Source organism: Corapipo altera, unplaced genomic scaffold, assembly GCF_003945725.1.
Source record: "Corapipo altera isolate COAL_440 unplaced genomic scaffold, ASM394572v1 22, whole genome shotgun sequence".
Lineage (NCBI taxonomy): Eukaryota > Metazoa > Chordata > Aves > Passeriformes > Pipridae > Corapipo > Corapipo altera.
The window spans coordinates 14,429,098-14,452,903 of NW_020884886.1; the positions used below are offsets into that span (position 1 = coordinate 14,429,098).

Consider the following 23,806-nt stretch of genomic DNA (forward strand, 5'->3'; position numbering starts at 1 on the left):
CCAAAAGGGATGCTGGCAGAGTAGGTCAAAAATAGTGTTGTGGTAGACATTTTTCTGTTGCCTCTGCTTTTTGTTCTCCCAAGGGAAAATGAAATAGAGACCAAAAAAGCCATTGTGAATGCAGAACAAAGCTATTACATGCAAACTGAAAGGAAGGTGTCACAGAGTAATCTTGCAGAAATAAAATACTGTATGCTTCTTTCACACTGTATTATAAAGAGTTATTTAAAAGTTAAAAAAACTGATATGGAACCATTATTTTGCAGGTACAAGGAAGCTGTGATAGCTTATGAACATGCAAAACAGTGGGATAGTGTAATTCGACTATATTTGGATCACCTTAATAATCCTGAAAAGGCTGTTAATATTGTGAGGGAAACACAGTCTCTTGAAGGAGCAAAGATGGTGGCCAGGTAACAATCATATGCAGGTTAAAAAAAAAGGTGAAAGAGGCCATACCTATGGGAAGTTTGTGAGGCTTGCTAAAATGTTAGACTATGGTTATTGGTACTTGGCTAGACTATATATTTCAGTGCATTGATTTGAGTTCTCTAAGATTTGGACAGCTAAACGGGTACTGGTTTTTTTTCTTAACTTTTCAATTAAAATTATATTAACCTGAAGCAATAAGTTTAAACAGTAATAAAAATTGCCATACGGTATTATTTATACTAAAGTAGTTTTAGTAACCTAGTTAAAACAATTAAGGTCTAAACAATCTAATAAAAATCAAGATACAAAATTAATTAGAAATGTATCATATTTGTATGCCACAAAATATACCATATTCCTAAAACATTTGGTGTGTTCATTACGCTAATTAGTACTAAGGTGTTAATTTGTTATTCTGATTAGATTCTTTCTGCAGCTTGGTGACTATGGTTCTGCCATCCAGTTCCTGGTCATGTCCAAGTGTAATAATGAAGCTTTCACATTAGCTCAACAGCACAACAAAATGGAGATATATGCTGATATCATCAGTGAGTGTTCTGGGTTCATATTTTGCTTGCATTATGTTTTGCTGTTCTTTTAATTGATTTGAACCAATTAGAAATCATAAGTCAAGGGGTGTGAAGATTTGTTTCCCAGTTTTTTCCGTTTCCAGTCATCATGGCCAGATTTGACAACCTGTGTATTTCAGTCTTAGAAACCAGAATTTGCTTTCAACTTAGGTACCTCCCTTGGTCTTCAGTCTGGGTTGTTTTCAAATCTTGCTTGTGCTACACCCTTTTTTTGTTTATCCATAGAGGTAAAACATTTGTCTTGACTATTTTTTTGTGTCCATTGAGGAATCCCTTTCTTTGACCTTGATACAAACCTGGACATTTTAGTGGTGCAGTTCTTGATTTTTGTCCCCTTTCCCTTTTCTCATGGTTCCAGCTCTTTTCCTATTTGTATATGTCACTTCTCTTTCCTTTTTTTCCTTTTAAGGCCCTTCATGCCCTCCTCTTGTCTAAATGACAGGCTGAGAAGCTGACTTTTATCTCAGGCCATCAAGTCAGTCAGTGTCCAACTTGTCAATTTTCACTAAATTTTATGGGTTTCATCTGTGTCAGGCACCATTCTTTGTGGAAACACTCCCACATATGTACCTACCAAATTATCTCATATTTTCAATTAATCTCTTCCTTTAAAAAATTAATTCTTATTACGAAGATTATAAAAACTTGACAGCAACCAGCTCGGCAGCTGCTTGTCAAGGTGGCCACTATTTTTCTGCTGTTCATATGCTTTTATCTTTCTCTCTCATCCAAAATAGGATGTCTCAAATTGTAACCTAGGTGGGTAGAAAAAGGGTTTAAAACTAAATTTGGGGTAGTGGCTGTCTTTGTTTTACATGCATACAGTATAATGGAGTCTTGGTTAGAAGACTTAGGTAGTAGTATTCCCTGCAACCATATGGTTACATTGGTCCTAAAAGTCTTGCTTTGTGCAATACAAGTATTCTTCCCTCTTCTTCAACTGTGAAAGCAATTCAGGTGATAATCTCGTAGTCACCTGCTCTGTTTTACTGTTGCCAAGGCATGATGGAAAAATTCATTATTAGATCATAGTTATGCCATTTTATTATGTCATTTTATTATAACTTTTTACTAGAGCATGTAGTGACAGGACAAGGGGGTATGGTTTTAAGCTGGAAGAGAATAGGTTTAGATTAGATATTAGGAAAAATTTCTTTACTTTGAGGGTGATGAGGCATTGGAACAGGCTGCCCAGAGAGGCTGTGGATGGCCTATCCCTGAAGTGTTCAAGACCAGGTTGGATGGGGTTCTGAGCAACCTGGTCTAATTTGAACCCCCTGCCCATTGCAGGGTGTTCAAACTAGATGATCTTTAAGATTCCTTTAAACCCAAATCATTCTATGACTCTATAAAAAACAGAAATCCCATCATGATGTAAAACCTGGGAAAACAATTATTTCACTGCATTATTAGCTCCTTATTTCTGACATTTAGTCTGATTAAATAGGAAGAAATGTATAGGACATAATTTGAGTCTGTCTGGCTTTGGTTTTCTTTGAATGTCACTAGGAAAAAAAAGTAGAATAGGAGTTTGTTCCTTCTCTAGGGCCTTTGTCTTACTTAATAAGAATACCCTGCTATTACTGTGATCTCTCTGTTGCAGGTTCTGAAAGTACTAGCAATGAAGATTATCAGAGCATCGCACTATATTTTGAAGCAGAAAAGAAACATTTTCAGGCGGGAAAATTTTTCTTGCTGTGTGGTCAATATGGACGGGTCAGTACTTAAAGAATAAAACAGTGGAAGTTAAATGTTCATAGAAACTGTTCAAAATACAATACTTCAAAATCAGAAAATTTCATAGTAAATTTTAAATGCCTTAACTGATGACATACTGAAATTTTTTAAAGTGTAAAATCCATAAGCAAACTATTTATATTTACAATTATCTAGATTGTATTCTATGAATTATACACTGCTATGCACATAACCTTTTCATAGCAGTAGAAGCTCCAGGTAGATCAGTGATATACTGTTGTCAGCATATCTCAAAATGATCCACAGCAGTAGAATTTATTTGCATTTTATTGCTTGGACCAGCAGAGACTTGGTTGCCAAGTAATTAATTCATTTAATACTATAGCATGCCTTAACTGAAAGCTTTTTTTTTAAAAAGAAAATATGTTAATTGAAGTATGTTGATTGACATACATCCTTTTCATCAGGTACAAATCAATGAACTGATGCTTATTAAACATTTGGCTTTTGCATATTGAATACATACCAAAAAAATATGATTGATTTTTGCAAATTACAGCCACTGTAGGTGACAACTCCTTCAACTGGGTGTAGGGGGGTCCAGTGCACATTAATCTTTAATTTCTTCTCACTACATTGCTGTGAACATGTTTCACAGTTGGTGAAGGTGTACACCAGAATTTGGCAAAGACTCAACTGTTTCTTGCAGGAGTATCTGTAAGAGCAGCTGCTACTTCTGTAGTGGAGATAGGCATTTAGTTTGCTACTTGTCTGTCAAAATGAAGAGATAAAAATTAGTGAAAAGCTAATTTCATGTGTCTCAGTTTTAACTTTCCTTCTGTATCATTTTAGGCATTAAGGCACTTTATGAAAAGTCCAAGCACAGAAGATAACTTGGCTATAGAAATGGCAATTGAAACAGTAAGCAACTTTGATAAAACAAAAATTCTTCATCTCTTCAAGAAGTTTACCTTCAGTATTGTGGCATTTGCCTAGCATCAGTGTGTGTATTTGGACAGAATGCAAACAGAAGGAAAACTGTATCAGTAAAGATGATATCTAAACATATCTAAAAATCCCAACATAACGCATTATAAAATAAATATGAACTACTGCATGTCAAAACTGATGAACCAAAGAATCATCTGGTTTGAACACACAGAACTAAAAAAATTAATGTTCTAAATCTATCTAGTTTCAGTGTCTTATGGAAAACCTCCTTATGAGTAAGTTATTTTTCCTTCTTCTATCATGATTTCTTCTGTCTTTATTTAACAGGTGGGACGGGCAAAAGATGAAACCCTAACAAATCAGCTGATTGACTATCTCATGGGAGAGAGTGATGGCATGCCCCAGGTATTGTATTTTTATCAGTGCTGTTGTGTCACGTTGCTCTGCTACAAGGTATTTTGACCTTACTTTGTCCTAAAATTTTTGGTAGACACAGACTGTGCTTTAGCTTTGTTTCATTAAGGAGCAAGACACGGATGATCACTTTGCAAGTCATTCACCTAGTAACTTCAGTTTCAGAAATAGAGAAAGGAAGTAACTATCAGTCATCTTTATGAAAACAGGTAGTGGGACAGAGGCAGTCCAAATTAATGCTCCTGCTGAGGGTAAGAGACAAAACTTAGCTGTTTGTTGTTCATGCTGGTTTGCCAGCTGGCTGTTGCCTTTCCTAGATGGACAGACAGCATGCATATGTCTGGAGACTAGCGACAGCACTGATCTCTTCCTGTGGTATGAGAATTGGTTGGACTGTTGCAGTGGAACAAAATAAGGTACTAAATAGGAGATGAAGGTCAAAAACCTGAAGTTGGCCAGGCTACATTAGTTCTTGTGTTCACACATAAGGCAGAAAAGGATGTTGGACACATTTTCAAAATTAGCAGCTTCCTGTTGATTTCTGTAGTGATTAATGACCATGTATTCACAAGCTTAGCCAAAAGCAATTCCAAAATAGTCTTCCTTTTTGGGTTTCTCATTATGTAGAAGTATTTAGTTTAAAGTTTGAATTGATTATTCACAGAGTCAGTTTCATCTCCAGATACAGGCTGTACTTCTGTAAACTAAAGCACAGAGCTTCTGCTCTAGGCTGAAGAGTAAAATTACATCTTTAATTTATTATAGAAAATTAGAAAAAACAAGAGGCATATTTGAAGATTTTTGGTGACAGACCTTCCTAAATTTTATTAATAATAGAATAAAGTACTGTACTGATTTTTATGTTTTTCCTCATTATTGTTACAGAAAATCTTCTCTGGACACTTAGAACCTTACATTCTTTTTCTTTTATACTATTTATGAGATGAGGTATGACATGCTCTGTGCTATGAGACTTTTAATTTCATGTGATCAATTAATAAAATTTAGGAAGAACCATTACCCTTTCTTCCAGGTTTCCTGCTCCTTTGTTAAAAGCAGTTAATTCACTGGGTAATAAAAGGCTTTTGACAGACTGGTAGATTGTTTCATCTTTTTCTCTTGTATATACAGATTTGGGAGTTAGAAGATACTTGTTGACAGATTTTTGTGTATTAGCTGACAGTGCCATAGCTTTGGTAATAAAAGAAGGGGATAATTCACAAGCTAAGCAGAACATAGATTAGGTCTATGCTGTATCTACAATACAAGAAATAGATTTTGACCTTCTTATATTAGCATGGTTGGTTTTTTCCAGTACAGATTAAAAATGACCACTGTAAAAATGTTAGACACCAGAAAATCAGCATTTGAGCTTAAGATAAACTCTTTTACAGTGTGACTGCTGAAAGGTTATCTGGTTTCTCTGAGTTTGAGCTGTAGAAAAAGTCTTCCCAGTCCATTTTTGGCTTTGATGATAATAGAACTTGTAGTACATTCAGACATATTTGAGCAGAGCTGGAATGTGAGCTAAGTGGTGTGGCACCCATGTGTTTCTACTGTGAAAGACAGATGTCAGGTGAGGATATTGCTGTCTACAGTCAATTGCTTAGTCAAGAAATTTAGTGTCTCATACAAACTCACGGTAAATATAGTCATGTGCAAAATTATGTATATGGAAGAATAAGTTATGCCTTACTGAGGGGAATAAGATTTGGTAACAATGGAGATGCCATGTTCTTGATGCAGTAAATTATTTGACCCCTAATGTTACAGCTCTGGTTTGTGATTCTATTGGGAAACTGCAAATTCTCCTTTCTCTCTGTATGGTGCCTAGAGATCAAGGGTTTGATATTTTAGACTTTTAGAGACACTGGGCAGTTGATGGCCAAGCAGACTTGGCTTTTATAAAATAAAATAAAACCAAAACAAACCTCTATCTCTTTATTATCTACCTCTTATTTTTACCTGTAATATGAAATATAAACATTAAAAAATTATGAGAGAAGCAAAACGTAGCAAAGCAGACAGAATTCAACTGCAAGAGCCCAAAGAGAATTAAGCTGTTGGAGACATTGGATGAAAAATCTATGCAGTATCAATGTAAGCAAGACTAATTTCATATTTATGCTGGAAGTTGGGTGGACAGAAACTGTAGCATCCAGTCTCTTCCCAAAACAACAGCCTTTTTATAGAAGTATATGGGAATGGGTAAGGGAAGTGAGCTACAGTGTGATCTTCATACTGAAAAGGTTCTAAAGATTTTAGAAAACACTTAGGAATTTTCTGCAGAATGCCATAAATGCCATATTTAGCATTGTTTTGAACTTCAATGCAGAGCATTCTTTTCCTTGTTTAAAAGCTCTTTCTTGTTCTTCTGAATGCTTTAATCCAATCTACCATAGTCTCTCTCAGTGAGTAACAAAATTTTACTTTATCAAATCGTAAATATTTATTGTAAAAATTACTTTAAAAACAATTAATCTTTATTATGCTATGGAGACTGGTTTTGAACTTATCAAGCAAGTGGAGTTCTTTTTAGACAATAGCAGCTTCTTTGTGGTGGCATTTTTGTAAAGCTGAAAGAGTGAACTTAAAAGTAGTCATGCAGCAGAAACTTGCTAATCATTTCAAGCATTGATCTTCAAACCAGCTCATCACTCACAGCAGACTAATTGCTTTAAATCTTCTACAGCCAAAGTTATGTGGCATTTTAATTATATATTGATAATAATCAATATTATTATGCTCACCACTATTTTGATATGTTATTATCTGACTACTTACAAACTATTTCTTAATACATTACTTTGCCAACTATTGTAATTGTTAACTTTAACATGTAAAGATTCGTAATTTGTCATGTGTCTTCTTTCAGAGAGTGTTAACTAGCAAGGTTCTGCTGTTTTCTGTGTGCATATTTTCTGAGTACATGTGTTCTAAAAAGGAAAATTAAATTACAATCACGGCTATCCAATATTAAGATCAGTTAGATTGCAATAATAATTTTTTCTAAAGACCTTAGGAAATGTATTGTCAGTAGAAAATTCTTTCCTGCATTTTTAGCTTTTAAACTTACTGATTTTAGATGTAAGAATATAAAAGTAAAACATTAGACTAATTTTCCATAAATACCTATTTTTTTCCTACATGTGGCTACCATGTAAGTAATTTAAATATATTATTTAAGTAAAATATAATTAGGGACATGGCAAATACCATGTAAGGCCGCCTGTCCGTGTTGGGACAGAATCCTCTCCTGCTACAACAGGAGAAAAAGCAGAAGCAGCCTGGATGGGAAAGTAGTGCAGCCTTCTGCTGTCATCAGTGGAATGGCCATCTGTGGTCATTAGGTAGTGTCAGAAGTTGAGAAGAGTTACATCATAAATAATTTTTGGTTTACCCCACTCAGGGAATAGCAATTGTCCTTTTTAAGGCAGTTTACAGTGGATAAATAATATCTGCTAATGTAAGTAGTTGTGGTTACATTATTATCCAGATAACTATTTCCTTTATTACCTCTTTTGAGGATTTTTTTAAAAATCCTTATGAAAGACCCAATTCTCCTTTCTCTTGTTAATTTTTTTTTAACTAGAAATTTGAGTAGACATTACAAAAAGAGAACTCATGTTTGTTTTCTACAATACTGCCACCTTTTTAGTTTTGTTTTAAAATTATTTCACTAATTTACTTATTATTGGATTGACAGTTTTTGGGCAAACCCTTTGCTTCACTTGCCATTCTTGAATCATATAATCCATAAAAATACATGGTATAGCAAATTATAAATTTTATGCATTTTGTTAGCTGATTCTTCCCTGGTTTTCATTTTTTAACTGTCTTTGATATTTACTATCTGGTCCCAGAGCAATAGACTCTTTAATGGCTAGACTTTGTCATCCTTATCCACACTAAGCTGTGTCTGCATCTAGATCCATAAGGCAGTTTAAACATTTCTAGCAAGATTTCTCTTTCTAAAAGGAGTATTTGGTTCTTTTCTGACACCATAACTGCCCATACATCTGAAGCTGTTAGGTTTCCACCTGTAAAACTCTCCATGTGCCTGATGGTCTGTGGCTTTCTGCATCCATATGGACAGGGCTTGGCAGTGACCTGCCAGGACTCCCTGAGGGTCCTCAGCGTGGGTGTTTGTGAGTGTAGTGACAGCCAAGCCTTGCAGGTGAATGTGGCAAAGCTGAACCATGTTGATACAAAGAACCCCTCACAAAACAAGCCAACTTGTCTGCTTTCTTTAGAGAATTGTGGGATGAGCAAGTAAAGAAAGCAGTACAGCAGTATATATTAATTGCTTTTGTATGATTTCATTAAGGATGCCAAGTACCTGTTCCGTTTATACATGGCACTGAAGCAGTACCGAGAAGCTGCCAGAACTGCTATAATAATTGCCAGGGAGGAACAGTGTTCAGGTAAGTCGGTTTTCCCTGATGTGACAGCATCTCTGATGCTGCCTCCTCAGACACCCTGCTCAGAGTACTGTTATTTATGTAGGATTATAGTTAGAGAAGACATGTATCGGTACTTTGAATTATATTCAATTTTAATTTTTAATTGAAAGTAGCCTTTGTGAAAACATTGGGACTTATACCTGTATATTAAATACTGGGGAAAAAAAGAAATTTGTGGAAAATATCTGTATTCTTTATTACGTTCGAGTAAAGGTAGTGATTAAGACAACCTGTGACTTTAATTTTCTGTGTATCCCAGATCATAGAATTGCAATTTCTACATGTGGTTTCTGACTTAGATACTGATCCTTTAGTCTTTGCACATGACTTTTTTCACTAGATGTGCACAGGAGAAGATTTCTGTTGAAGGACCAGACACGTGCTTACATAAGCCTCATTTTCCCCTGTGATGGGTAGCTGAAGTTAGAAATAGAGAAAAATAATAAGAGACAGGGCTAAAAGCAAAATAGCTATCATCTCCATTATTCACTCTCCTCTGTAGCCCAGCAACAACCCTACCATAACACTGCTTGCTTTTCATTTCAATTATGTAAAAGAAAAAATCTATAAAGGAAAAATAGCAGCCTTGGGAACAGCCCAGGCAAATTAACATTTATGGGCTGCTCTGCAGCATTGGGCTAAGGAGTGGAAAAACCTCTCTGAAATCCTTGGCAAGCAAATCTCCCAATCCATCATAGTAGTGAATAATGCATTTGTGCTAATTACAGAAGCAGGAAATGAAACGGCTCAAGGGTTTAAATATTTACTAGCTTCTCTGAATCTGAAAACTTGTATCTAAAAGGCAATATCCCACAGTGTATTTCTTATTCCCTAATAGTACAGATGTGTTCTGCAACTGTGTAATAAGAAGCACAATATTTGTCTCATTAAAATCGCCAATCTTGCAGTAACTGTTTCTTCTGGTGAGGCACAGTTTTAGATCATCCCCCTCTTCAGCAGATCTCAGTGAGTTTGATTCTGAAGTTTGCACCAAATGTAGTTTGTTCTTTCCTTAAAACTCCACGTAACAATAATATTTAAGTCATATTGTTTGGTATTTTAGTTTGGGTATGCCATTTCATGTGCAATTTTCCTTGGTTTTATGGGATTAGCTCAGTTGGTTAGAGCATGGTGCTAATAGCACCAAGGTTGTGGGTTTGATCCCCATTTGGGCCATTTACTTAAGAGCTGGACTCGATCCTTGTGGGTCCCTTCCAACTCAGAATCTTCTCTGAAACCTGAAATCACATGATTGTAGGACTCATCATATTATTCTGAGAGCAAGTAACACAGCATGAAAAAATAATGTTGTTTTCCAGCAACTAATTCTGGAGTGATATTTAGCTGCCTCACACAAATTCCACAATTTGATTCAGTTGTTCTATTTGATTCAATTGCTCTATAGAGTAAAAACATTTGGTGATAAAGAAATATAGGGAGAAAAGGAAGAAGTTTGCTGAAATAACTGAATCTGAAATTTCCTTTAAATGCTTCCAGCTGCAAAGAGTATGTCTTCCTCAGACTCTAATAATGAAAAAAATCCCAAAATAACTGACCAACCAACAAACCCCCAAAACAAAACAAGAACAAACAAATAAGAATAGTCTAACCATACTAAACACTAGTTTTTTTCAGCTATGTCGATCATTTAATGGAATCCTGTGGTTTCTGAACGATCTTTGATAATAACCTTGCAGCAGTATAACCTAGGGAATTCAAACTTTAATCATCTCTCAACAGGTTTGGAGTTTGTTTGGTCGCAGAGGCAGGGAGTTGCCAAAGCAAATGGTCATGTAAAAGTATGTTAAACTAACATTTAGGCAACAGCTTTTGAATATCTGTCATTGAAGAACAAAAAGAAATAACATCTGTAACTGTTCTAAAAATACCTTTTCTCCCCTTTAATGTGGAAACAATGTACTGGAGACAGCATCTTCCACTTTTAAAGTTCATTGTATTCAACTGTCATCTACATATGTATTTTGCTACTGTTTAGATTACTTCAAGTGTATTTTTTTTTTACCTAACTCCCTGGCTGATATTGTTTAGGATACTGTGAAAAGCAGCTGCCTATGGCTTTCCAAAGAAATTGCCATGCAACAGTTTTACCCTAAGAATCAACATAACTTCCTGTTAAGCTTCCCTTTATGTCAGAAGTAAATAAATTGTTATGAAATATTAAATTTACTGTTCATTGTTGTTTTTTTCTTAAGGAAACTACCGAAATGCACGTGATGTTCTTTTCAGTATGTATTCGGAGTTAAAAACCCAGAAGATTAAAATTTCTTCTGAGATGGCCACAAACCTTATGATTCTACACAGCTATATTTTAGTAAAGGTAAAGAATTGAGAAATTGAATTTATGCATAAGTTGCACAGTCTGTGATTTATTAAACTGTACATGTGGATGCTCTGTATCCATACAGAGCATATAGATTGTATCACAGAATCCAAGTGCATGCTAACTGCAAGCTTCAGGAGGATAATCCGTGGTTGTTTCTGCCTCTTTGATTAGCATATTTTTTTTTAAACACTGAATAATTCAAAATTACACATGGCTTCCTGTATTTCTTTTGCATTCATAATTTAAAATACTATGCTACTAGTACAACTATTTGCTATTACTGTTGTTGTTATTATCCATCAGTAGATCACTGCTTTTTTGTAAATTAAATTAAGCAGGGGGCTCAAATGATTTCTAGTAGTTAACCCATGGATGCCCATCAAGATATCCATTCAGCCTGCAGCCAGCTTCTGGCCTCCGTCTCTACCAGCAGTGGGGCGAGAGCCTGCAAATAGCAGGCTGAAGGCCAGAAAGACTGTTCTGGGAAAGAGCCACTATGGAGTCTCTAGTGCAGCTCTGCTCAGTTTCATGGAAGAGCTGTGGATGCACAGCTCCCAGCAGGATGAATGCCAAGACCAGGCTGCAGGGAATTACTCTCTAATGGCTGCAGTAAATTTGGTATGTTTGTTATGTTCCAGATTCATGTGAAACGCGGTGATCACATGAAGGGAGCACGTATGCTTATACGTGTCGCCAACAACATCAGCAAGTTCCCGTCACGTAAGTGCTGACAGCGTAGGGGAGCATGGCTGTGCTCCATGGGGCAGTTCATTCATCAGCATTCTGTTACAAGGCTCATACTCCTCCTGTGATGCTGTTGGCACACAGCAGAGTATAACTACACAGTGTGCTCTGCCACCGCCCACAGGAGAGCTCTTTGATATACAGCCTCCAGGATGGGATCATCATCAGCAGGTTAATCTGTCCTCACCCACTGTAACTGCACTGCTGAGCTGCCTGAACCAAACATAAAGTCTCAGGATTGTATGTAATGAACTGATTGGTTCTGGGACTTCATGACAAAATTTTAATTGATCTTCTTTTGAGAATAGTTCTTGGGTACATGAAAAATGTAGACTAAAATGTAGGCTTTAAACAGGGCAGACGAGTTTTGGGAGAAATGGTTATAATCTGAACATTCCTGCTGCCATGGTGAGCTTCAGGAGTGCAGGGCAGTGAGAGGTGAAACCGTGGTTTTCTTGTGTATGGTTACAGGAATGCCCCAAATTCTGCAACTGTTACCATGAGGAAGAAGAAAAATACTGTATTTTTTCATCAGTACCTTTTTAGCCATATTAGCTCAAAGGTTTTCAACATTAATATTGGTAAACAAATATTTGACATCGTTTTTCCATTCTATTACAGACATTGTGCCAATTTTGACTTCAGCTGTAATTGAGTGTCACAGAGCAGGATTGAAAAACTCAGCCTTCAGTTTTGCTGCTATGTTGATGAGACCCGAGTACAGGAATAAAATAGATCCTAAATACAAAAAAAAAATTGAAACAATGGTCAGGTGAGTGGTGTTAATCAAATGGACACGACATGATACCAAGGCTTTATTTATAATGCTCTTTTTGCTCATAAAACCTTTATCCTCTCTTCATATTCTTTTGCTGTCTCAGATTTGGAAGGCTAAGAATCATTTCCCACCCTTCTCCGAAAATTAAAGAATCTTCTATTCCCTTGGATGTGATAAACCTTAAATGCAGCGTGAATGTAAAATGCTTCCTCACGAGCAGTAACTTCTTCTGTCTTGTCCACACAGATGCCAGTGCAGCCTTACAGGTTTAGTTGGTCTCTAGTTGAGAAGGTACAGCCAAACAATTAGCTACTACAGGATCAGCATTATGTGTGTCATGATTTAGACTACTGACTAAATGGCTAAGATAAAAAAGAATGGAAGGGCAAATAAAATATATGAATTCTTGACATCTTCTTCCTTATCTGAAGTTTTGATAGATGCTAGCCAATTTTTCTGCCAGAAGAGGAAGCATAGGTAATTGTATAAGAGCAGGACAAGCATATGTAATGCTTTTCTCATTTATTCTACCAGCCTCTAACCGTTCTGAGACTCAGGGACTTGCTGAGCTCGTATGGGTGGTTTAGGTATTTATTCATTAAGTCTCTAAACTCTCCATGGACTTGTCCAATGTCTCTGCTTGAAGCCAAGTAAATTTGTAGCAACAGGTGACTCGTATGACAGGAAGTTCCATTGTGTCAAGACTAGTCCCGAGCTGGTGTAAAGTGGTGCCTCGTAGTTTTCCTCGTAGTTGGAAGAGACATTAAGGTCACCTAAGAAATCTGAAAATAGTTCTCTCTCCTGCCCATTCCCCCTTAACACAGGTGCCATGATGTCTGGAGCAGGCCCATCACTTTGACAGATGCTTGGACAAACAAAGGCAATTACAAGCTTTATAGTCCCACCACAAAGCCAGAGTTTTTTCTGGTTACTCCAGTTCTTTGTGGTCCTGCCACAGAAGAACTCTTGAAATAGAGAAACCATATGTATAGACCTCGATTTTTTGAAAGCTTTCAAAGTTTTAAGAGCTGTTACAGCTTTTAAAAGGTGATATTGTTTCTAATTAAATGGAAAATGGAAATGACCTATTTCCAAGTTTACATAATTGTGATGAAACTTGGGTGATAGTTAAAAGGAATGAGTGGATAGAATATAAAATAGCAGCTGGAAGCTGTGCAACTAACTCAAAGGAAAAGCACTTGCTTAATATCAGTGGCATTGTAAAACAGCTTTGTTCAAGTTCAGACAGCTTAAGGGTTTTATTCACACTTGTGTCTCTTAGACACCGAGACACAACTGAGACAGAAGAGCCAACAACAGCCTGTCCCTACTGTGCGTTCCAGCTCCCAGAGTGCGAACTTTTGTGTCCCAGCTGTAAAAACAACCTCCCGTACTGCATTGCAACCGTGAGTGTCTGCCATGCTTTCTGCACTGTGACAGGCAAAGCCTGTCTTCCCGTCTGCAAATAAGTTTATCTGAATACCTTTGGTTTGCTACTAGATCCAAGCTAGGTGTTTTTATGGTTTGTGCCTTTTTCTAATGTTACTAAATAAGTAAAAAACGTTCTTGTTGTCTTTGACACTTTGTCATAGAGTGTCCTGAGTTGCCACCTACAAGTAGCAGAACTTAAGGGTGACAGTAAAATCAGGAAGTCATTTTGGAACACTTCAGGTTCTTGAGAAGGCAGGTGGAGTACCAGGAATCCCCAGCACACATGCAGTTGGTGCACTTAGGAGAACAGACAGGACTGTGCTGCAGGCAACCTTCCCAGTTCAGCCCTCTGCTCAGAGGCTTTAACAGCTTACAGAAGCACCCCTTTCCTTTTCCATGTGCAGGAGCTTGTGGAGGGCACAGCTCTCCTCCCCTAAATTCCAGGCTGCCAAGACTTCAAATGAAAAAAAAAAATCATTAAAAATCCCAAACCAAACAACACAACAAATCACAAATTACCCATAATCCAAAAACCAAAAACCAAAAAAAAAACCCCAATGAAACTTCTAAAGTCTGTTTTGGGAAATGCCCAGAATGTAACAGCCAGAATGTAACAGAATTTTTAAGGATGTCCAAGGTTAAGTAATGGTTCAGCCAGTGACCTCAGCAGTTCTTAAATTGCTGATAAATAAGGAGTTTGTTTCAGGATACTTTGGAGTGTACTGAAAAGGTAGGGAGGGATACATTCCCAGGCAAAGTTACTGTATAGCTACTGGATAACACTTTATTTTTATTAGGTTCAAGTGAATTGTCATACTAGAATGGAACAAAAGAGAACTTATTTGAACAGGAATCAAGTGTTAGAGTTAACATTCTTTATTAAAACTAAAGAATTAAGTCTTACAAAAAAAAATTTATATCAATTATGTGATGTTTGGCTTTTTTTACTCTTGGTTTAGGAGAATAAGATGATGGGTATACTTTAGCAGTATTATCTTAAGGAAAAAACAAAGGATTTTAAATATTACTTTATGATCTAAACATAATGTACATGTTAATATATGTCCATCTTGGCTATATTTCATTTGCATCACAGGTATTTGTAACATCATTAAGAATGTGGCATTTTCAAATATCTAATGAGAGTCAGTACCGAGCACTCTGCTGTTGCAAATCTTATTACAGCACAAATCTCGATGTAGTTCAAGTTGCTGCTGTGTTTTTATAGTATTGAAAAGGTAGATACGAATTCTTTCTATCAAAAGCAAATTAGTAAACTGTACCAAAAAAGAGAAAAATATTTCTGTGTAAAGAGGCAAATACCAGGCAGGCACTATGCTCACAAACTTGACAGTGTTGAATGGGCTCATGTGCCGTGGCTTTGGGGACATTTTTTGGTATGTCATACACAACATCAATAATCCCAGCAGATTTAGGTACAGCTCTGGATAGAGATGTACAGATAGCATTCTAGAATTACCAAACTAAAACAATTTTAAAAGTTGTATTTCAATACATTGTTAGATTTCTTTTTCTAAGAGGAAGACAAATGATAGTGAAAACACTGCATCTCTTTGAGAGCTCCTTTTCTAGTTACAGAATTTACACAGTAATCAGACTACAGTTAACACTATTATGGTTTGGGGTTTTTAATTCAAGATCTTAGAACTCAGCTGCTGAGATTTTTTTCACCATAACAGGTACAAAAGTAGATGCCCACTGTACCAGGGCAGAACTTGTCCCTTAATTACTTGTGGTTTTTGTGTGCAGGGTCGACATATGGTACGTGATGACTGGACAGTTTGCCCACACTGTGACTTTCCTGCCCTCTATTCAGAATTCAAAAAGTAAGTTTGGGGTTTTTTTCTATTGCAGAATTCCAGTGTTTGTTCATATTTTAGCAGCAAACGGTTTCATTTGGTACTAAAAACATGTAACAGCTGGGGTGAGTGGAAGAGGAATCCCCCTTACTGGGTAGTTGCACCTGCCATACTCACAGGACATTGCTTCAAAGTGGACCTAGAGCTACGATAAAGAATTGGGCCCATGACACAGGGCTCCAACAGGGCTTCATTCAGTAGTGAAGATGGAGGGGGAGCTTGTGTAAGTTCTCAGCTCCTTCCAGGAAGAAGGCCTGATATGGGGGCAGGGCAGGAAACAGGCACAGCAGCAGTCACCAAAACAAACAAAATACACACAGAATTGGGTATTAATCATGTGTGAGAATGGGATTGGATAGCTCCATTCCAGTGTCAGGAACTGTGAAGCTGCTGAAACTTCATATTTTAGCCCAAGCTCCTTTGTATATGTTTTAATTGCCAAATTCTGCTCACTCACTGCAACTAGCCTTCCTGGTGTGGTGTTAGTTAAAAACCAAAACAACCTTTGCTCCATGTAGATAGAAGCAGCTGTTGCTCTGTCCTGCATGTTACATAGCACAGGTCAGAACTCTGTTCTAGGCTTTCTGCCTTGGGCCCAGCTTCCTTTCAAAAATGTTATAATTAGCATTTGACCAGTCACCCCTTCCTTTAAAACAGCATGTTACAGACTGAAAACGTGTGTCCCATGTGTTCTGAAAGGATTAACATTGTTGATCTTAAGAAAATAAATGATTGCACGGCGTACCTCAAACCAGAAGAAGGGGACCAATAAATTCAGGTATGTGCTAGTCTTATAGCTTTTACTGAACAGGGCTCATTCTAGAGGACACAGGGAGTTTCTCCCAGCAAGGAATTGTGTTCAAGAATCTTAACTTACAGCCCCAGATAACTGAGGCCCAGCTCTATTTCCTATATTTGCCCTCAAGCATGTAAACACCAGTAGGCTTTGCTACTGCAACTGACCTGGTTGTTAATTTGGGCTTTAACTCCGTTTACTTCTATGAGTACATTAACATCTGCAAGATGTTCTGGTTTGGAACACCAGCTGTGCTTTAGTAGCACAGAGAACAGTTTGAAGATCTCAACATTATCTAGCCTCCTACAGATCCTCCAACAAGGGTTTAAGTGCAGGGAGAGAAAGAGAGGTGCTAAGTGGAAGGAGCAGATCTAAAATGCTGATCTTGTATATTTAACAGAATATATCCCAGGATAACAGCAACAAGTATTGGCTTGAAATACTCATATTTCAAAGAATGAGAGCACTTCTCTGTCTATACCACACACTTAGATCCAAGACTTTGGTTTTCTTAAAGAAATGGTTAACTGAAAATGAGTTAACGAAGTTCCTTGTTAATTTTGACACTTGAACGCAGATTTACTACTGCAACCACTTTACGTAAAAACTCAGCAATAGGTCAGAGTAATGCACTTGTGCGAAGTTATATATACCACAATAAACTTCTTTTTGGGAGCTTTTAGTTGGTTTGGGTTTTTCCCTGATCTGAGAAAAGACATCTGCCATCACAATGTCTGTATCTCAAGATATGACTAACAACCTCTGTTTATTTTCAGAACTGCTTGTCTTGGCTGGCAAACAGCAACAAGGAAAGCTCTATCACAAGTTTTCTCCACAATGGTGTAATAACAACCATGCCACTTCTATTTTGTGATATCTGTAAATATTTAGCTTTTTATAAATTTTGTACTTTGTTTTATTGTAGTAATAAAACTGATTGATAATTCTTACCAAGCAGAATTTGCATTTTATCTACACCAAAGACAAGCCATGGGGCAATCTTTGTTATGTGAGCAGCAAAAAGGAAAAACTAACTCCCTACTATTATCTTTTTCAGTATTACTTATGAATTGTTATGAGTAGTTTCTATTAAACATTTCTTACTCTTTAAATATTCCTTTCTCGTTTTGATTAAAGATACAACTCAAGTTTTGGAACTAAATCCCTCACTCATTTCTGTGTCTCTAACTGAACAAAAGGGAAGTTTTAGGAAAAGAGGAACACCACATCTTATACGTGAAGGAAAGACAAAACCTTGGAAAAAGAGAGACAGAACACTCCATGAACTTAACCAAAGCTTTAAAAGAGTCCTGTGAAACATTTTATTGTAATTTTATGTACTGCGTAATTTCTGTAATGTACAAATAGGCAATTTATGTTTGGAGGTTTTTGCATCATATACTATTTACAAGACTTCACCACGTAATGCCAGGGGATTTATTACAAAAAAAAAAAGTAGTGAAGTCCTAGGAAGACTCAGCATAAATGCCAGGTAACTAAGCATCACGTTTTCAGCAGGTTCATGCACCTGGTGTTGGTTGCGCAGGGATATTTATAGTTTGTAACAACTACCACGTTAAGAGTAAGTACAGCAGGGCATCACATGAGAGTACAGGAGCTAAGCACCTCTATAAGAGGAGCATTTTCAATGCCCTGGTTCTACTTTCCCAGCTGCAGCACTGGATCTGTTTCATGTTCCTGCCAGAAGTTAGATAAACAAAGCTGTGTCCAAAGTAAGATTTTACTCCAAATGTCTTGTTTTCTCTTTTCTTTTCCCTTCTTTTTTTGTTGTTTCTTCGTTTTTGTCTCTTTTTGGCAGCCTGGAAGACTTCGCCTTTTTTTGCTACAAACAGAATATACAAACAATTTAAAATCCAGCTGCAACCTGACAATACCATAAGTCAAAATGCAATCAGTGCTAAAGAAAGTCTCCTCTTTCTGTCCCCTTTCAGGTGTGAGGTTTTTAAATGCCATGGAGAGCACAGACTCTGCCTTAAGGGCTGACCACAGTTTCCCATTTGGCGATAGATACAAAGGGTATTACTAGGATTGTCATCTCTGATAACCACACACAAAGGCCTGGGGCTGCTCCTTGCCAGGGGCACCATCCTCAGCAACACCTAAAATATTACTAAGTTTGGAATCGAATGCAGCAATCATGAGTTTACAGTGATGTCTCACCTTGGTCCAACATTCAAGCAGAAGACAATGGATGGAAATAACAGACTATTTCACACTACCACCAGTTAAAAATTTAGAAGTTGGGAGATGATATATCTATTATATTTTTTTATTTAATTCGTTTAGATGGTGTTACAACTCCCAGAAAGGTAACTAAAAACAAACAAAAAAAACAGTGTGGTGGTTTAATACTGAGGAAACTAAATTACCTTAATCATTGCATCACTTTCAACAGTATCTTGCTCATCCTCATCAGACTGGGTCTCTTCCACATTTAAGTCTTCACTCAGTTCCAATGTCCCTGCAGATCCCGACTGCCTTTTAGATGCCTTGAAAGAACTAAGTGAATATGGAGTCAGATGTGCCTCTTTGTTGTAGGCTCGTGTGAAAGCTGCTTTGACCTGTCAGGTTGAAAGGAAGGAAACTGAGCATCAGCTTAGGAACTTTAGATTGTTAGCTAACCAGCTCTTAGCTAGAGATTCCACATCACCTTTCCCTTGGAAAGATGTGACCAAAGATACGTAGAAAAGGACACTGTCTCAAAAGAACACAGAAAGCATCTAAGAGCATGTATCAGATAGAGTATGCATCTTCAGATGCTTCTGGCTTAGGCCTACAGTGTAATTGCAGCACTGTTGTTCTGCTGCCACCTAATCCAAGTCACACTAGAGCCACCTTCAGCAGCACTGAACGCCTGCCAGACTACACAGCATATTCAGACTGGGGGTAAACACCTCAAAGTAGTGTAGGGTTAGTTACTAGTACATTCTCCTCTTTCCCTGAGCATCTTATCTGGGATGAAGGAGATCATGGTTGAGATCTCATGCCTGCCTAGTTTGTAACAGGGACTTGAGTTTAAGCTCACCTTTTACCAGGTGAAGGTCCCAACCACTGCAGTGGACTAGCTGGACACTGGAGGAACAGCACACAAAGCACCCCAGGTCTGGCAGTTCTGTTTAACTGGACTGTGAAAGATGGAACCTGCAAGGCAGCCTCTTAATCCAGTGCCCACAGCGTAACACAGGCAGCTGTGTGTCCCCCCTCCTTTGTGTGATGGTAAGAAAGATAGGGCTCTGCCTGAAGGTCGTGCAGCTCATGCAGCTCACAGCCAGGAACTTGATGGTAGAAAGGTACCGGCTTTCCCTGTCCTGTGTTCCACTTTATACCCCAGACACAAATGACTCCCAGTAATCCTGTACACTAGGAACAAAAGGTGTAAGACTCCTGAATGAAGCACAGCCTGACTCTTGTTTAGGACTTACCCCTAAACCTTTAGTAGTATGTTTGACAGCTGGTTTACAAAGACTACTATCAATCAAAGTTAATAAGCAGCTGCACCAACTTCAGTCTTCCAGCAGCACATCCATACCACAGCTACTATTCTAGGATTTCTTATTTAAAGATAAGGAAGAAAAGGAAAAAATTCACTGGTGAATTTTACCTTGGAATCCAGCTTTGAAAAAGAACTGGGTTTGCCTCCCCACGTGCTTATTTCCATGATATTTTCAATATCTTCTTTCATCAAGCAGTAAGAGTCCATAAATGCTATAGCTTCTTGGACACCATCTGCTCCTAAGTCTTTCAAGGGCTTGACAAGTGCATCGCGCAAATACGACAAATACTCCATATTTACTGTCCTCTTGCATGCCTGGGTTCTTTGTCAAATTGAAAGTAAAGTACTGAGTAAGTAAATCTGTACAACCACCACCACTGACTTCTAAAGACCAAGCAACAAGGAGGCCCTCAGCAAATGGACAATCAGCTGCCTGAAGAGCCAACGGCAAGTTGTACTGTGCCATTCCTTTTGCCACACCTGCAGCAGGGGTAACTGATGCAAGGGATTTGAACACAGTCAGTCTGCAGAAACATATCCCTTACTGAGAAACAACTTCAGGGAGGAAAAAAAAAAAAAGACTAAGTACTGCTGACTATATCAAAAGTGTTTTTAGTTTGACTGCTGTCCAGATTAAGCACTAAGAAAAGTGTCACCAAGAATATACAAGCATATTGAGAGCATATATGAATGTGTCACTTATTTGTACCAAGCACAGCAAGGAATTAATGGTAGGTAATGAACTGCACAAGAACAAACTGTATCACTATAAACAGAATGCCAGTAGAAGAATGTCAGTACTACCTGAGACTCATGTGCATTGCCAGTTCTTGAATGATACGATCATGTTTGCCTGCGGATGAAAATTTCCCCAGCCAGCTGGGAAAGACAGGAAACTGGGACATGTAACCTCTCATCAGCTCCCCTGGGAGAACGCTTGCATAAATAGCCTGAAAAAGTAACACACATGCCAAACTCAAATCACACTGAATTAATCTCACTGAAACCATAACACACTACCCTACTGGTCTGCATGGAAAGAGCAGTCAGTAAGTTCAACAGTGGAAACCGCTCATTTTAAGAGAACTATCTCTTGGTTGCTTGTTTCTGTTCAATCCCTCTTGGGTTACAGCTTCATCTCTTGTTCCACCCTGTTTGTTACCATGTTCTAAAACACCTGTGAAATTATCTGGGGTTTGAAAACCATAAAAAAAGCCCTGTTTGGTTTCTCATGTTTCTCAGTTTAGAGTGTGGTCAAACAGCTGCCTTCACACAAGCAAGTGCTGTGATGTCCAACAGACGGATAGAGTGAAGGAGACATTTCCAAAGAACACTGCAAATATACATTAACTCAGCTACATCACTCAGCAACTCATCTCTCTGGACCAGCACAAAGCAGGGGGTGAACTGGACAACCTCCAGAGGTGCCTTCCAACTTCACCTACAATGCATTATGATGCATTTTCTGATGCCAGCCATAATCCTTTAAGCACAAGTCTTGTCAGTGTTTCAGTGGTCATTAAAAGAAATACAGTGACAAAGCTTCAGTCCTCTGTGCTTTGGGAGAAATCCTGCCCTGGTGAGAGGAAGTACAGGGTAACTGCACATCAGAAGTGATACACACACCATGTGCTTCTGTGCTTCCATAACAGAGTCAAGCTTTTCAAAGTTTTAGAAGACTTCATTTCATGTTGCAGCATGGGCTCAACAATATGGACATGGGAAACTCCTCACCAGCAGAACAGAGAATATTACATGAAGTATGAACTATACAAGTCATAAAATTATACTGAAATGCCGATTTCCACAGATCAGTCTTTAACACTGGATGCCCCTTAAAGCACATAAAATGAGCGTTATGTGCTCACCTGTGTTGGAAGAAGATTCCAGTTCTGCTTGCTACGAATCTGTTTGTCCACTATATCACCATCACATATACTATCAGCTGCTTTACTCAAAAGCACCAAGTGCTTTTTCAGATTTCCTCTGGAAAAAAATGAAGTTGACTGTATTACAAAGCAAAAATATCCAGGTAGATTTTAGTCTACTTTAACTCCCTGACACAAAAGCCTATGTTAGTTTAGGGTATGGAGTAACTCACCCAGCAGCAGCTGGTTTCACATGTACATAGTTCTCCTGCACAAAAAGAGGTGCTAGGGAATAATCATGGAAGAAAAGATCTGATTTGTCTATGAGAGACATACGAGAAGCTTCCTCTCCAGTAGCAAAAACCTTCCGGACAACATCAAAAGGGCCCTAAATAAATGATATTTCAATAAGTCAGTGGGTAGCAGGTCAACACAAACAGTAAGACAGCACGATATCAACAAAATTAGTATCCAGGAATATCCTGACTCATCAGTACAAGTTCCACGTTCAGTATTTCCTCTCCAGAACTTCACCAGTTTTAAGAACTGTGTTTCTCTTTCAATATTAAGAGAATTATCTCCTAAACAGAGAACTCAGGATGAGAAATATAAGCTTCATAATTGCATCTTACGTAATAGAGCAGTGCATCAAAATATATACTCAGTCTTAGATTTACTACTCTTAGTGGGAAATGTGATAGCTCCCTGAATCTAGGCTTTAGTTCAGAAGATGCTGATAAAGCCTAGTGATTATATCAGAATATGATAGTAAAAGCCAGTATTTGACACCAATTTGATATCCTTATATCAAATATAAAAGACAGTATTTGACACTTACCAATTTGATATCCTTTTTGGCTCTGCTGGCATCTGTCTTAGCCTCATCATAAGTCAATGATTTATCTTTTGCACACCACATATTAAGGTTATGTAAAACCTAGAAAACAAAATTTACCATTTGGTAGCATAGTAGGATTTCAATGAAGACTCAAGCAGAAGCAGCATGATCTTTATACAAAGAAATACTGTTCAAATACTACTTTGAAGTCAATGTACACAACGTGCTATCTGAACGGTCACTGATGATGAACTGGCACTGACCTGTCTGATGTCCTGATTTGCTGCCAGGATTATCTCTTGCATTGCAGGTGGGGGAATTTTTAAACCTTCTTTAAATGCAATAGACATCATGGCACCCTGTAATACACAATTGAGAAACTGTCACTAATGAATTCCCATGAATTCTTTCCCCTGCAGAACACAATGACACATCTACGAAAGAGCACTACATATTTTTCTATTTTTTTAAAGCACATGTAGTTCAAATTCTCTTCCATAAACATAAGCAATGCTTGACATTGATGTAAAAAAGTGCATGATCTTTTAAAAAAAAACCAGCTTGTATATATTTTTAAGATAGACATCTAAAATCTGAAAGATTTTGGGATACTTCATTCTTTGAGAAGAAAAACTCAGACAACCCATTTTGAAAAGCAGAGTTACTCACTAAGATGATCAGTTAAGTGGTGTATCCAATTCTGTATAAAATTCTCCCACGTGAAGGCAGAAGTTACTGATGGTAATTCAGTGCAGCCCTTACAGCCTTCTTACCTTAATCTGTTCTAGACGAGGTCTCTGAAAACGAAGATCCAAACAGTAGTGGACCAAGGAACGGATTTTAGGATGGTTGCGATCATTGCACATACAAATGATGGGTATCTTTGTGTGTCGAATCAAACCAATCAACTCCTGCAATTTAAACATGTTACAATTACATCACATAACCTGGATAAGAAGAATGATTAAAATGTCATACCAAACATCATTAGTCCCTGCCTTAAATCAGTTCCTTGACAGGTGTAAGTCTATAAAACTCCTCCTACTGTAATCACATTTCTAACAC

At 37.6% G+C, this 23,806-nt stretch overlaps 2 protein-coding genes across 3 annotated transcripts in view; one reads left to right on the forward strand and one right to left on the reverse strand.

The window, feature by feature from the left end:
- WDR19 (WD repeat domain 19) overlaps positions 1 to 17,468 on the forward strand; it is a 41,767-nt gene extending 24,299 nt beyond the window's left edge. Inside the window, exons 25-37 of one of the 2 annotated variants that reach the window (XM_027642685.1) lie at positions 267 to 413; positions 856 to 980; positions 2,626 to 2,738; positions 3,573 to 3,641; positions 3,999 to 4,076; positions 8,413 to 8,509; positions 10,762 to 10,886; positions 11,531 to 11,612; positions 12,258 to 12,408; positions 13,697 to 13,820; positions 15,616 to 15,692; positions 16,383 to 16,503; positions 17,298 to 17,468. In XM_027642685.1, coding sequence (XP_027498486.1) covers positions 267 to 413; positions 856 to 980; positions 2,626 to 2,738; positions 3,573 to 3,641; positions 3,999 to 4,076; positions 8,413 to 8,509; positions 10,762 to 10,886; positions 11,531 to 11,612; positions 12,258 to 12,408; positions 13,697 to 13,820; positions 15,616 to 15,692; positions 16,383 to 16,497 — 1,303 coding nt within the window. In that variant the 3' untranslated portion in view covers positions 16,498 to 16,503; positions 17,298 to 17,468. Of the gene's footprint in view, positions 1 to 266; positions 414 to 855; positions 981 to 2,625; positions 2,739 to 3,572; positions 3,642 to 3,998; positions 4,077 to 8,412; positions 8,510 to 10,761; positions 10,887 to 11,530; positions 11,613 to 12,257; positions 12,409 to 13,696; positions 13,821 to 15,615; positions 15,693 to 16,382 lie in introns of both variants that reach the window. The other variant, XM_027642683.1, reaches the window with a different exon arrangement.
- A 351-nt stretch (positions 17,469 to 17,819) lies between these two features.
- RFC1 (replication factor C subunit 1) overlaps positions 17,820 to 23,806 on the reverse strand; it is a 33,142-nt gene continuing 27,155 nt past the window's right edge. The window contains exons 17-25 of the mRNA XM_027642686.1: positions 23,515 to 23,652; positions 23,005 to 23,100; positions 22,742 to 22,840; positions 22,137 to 22,291; positions 21,904 to 22,021; positions 20,840 to 20,985; positions 20,144 to 20,357; positions 18,912 to 19,103; positions 17,820 to 18,364 (exon numbers count right to left, since the gene is read on the reverse strand). Of these exons, the coding sequence (XP_027498487.1) occupies positions 18,263 to 18,364; positions 18,912 to 19,103; positions 20,144 to 20,357; positions 20,840 to 20,985; positions 21,904 to 22,021; positions 22,137 to 22,291; positions 22,742 to 22,840; positions 23,005 to 23,100; positions 23,515 to 23,652 (1,260 nt within the window). The 3' untranslated portion in view covers positions 17,820 to 18,262. The remainder of the gene's footprint in view (positions 18,365 to 18,911; positions 19,104 to 20,143; positions 20,358 to 20,839; positions 20,986 to 21,903; positions 22,022 to 22,136; positions 22,292 to 22,741; positions 22,841 to 23,004; positions 23,101 to 23,514; positions 23,653 to 23,806) is intronic.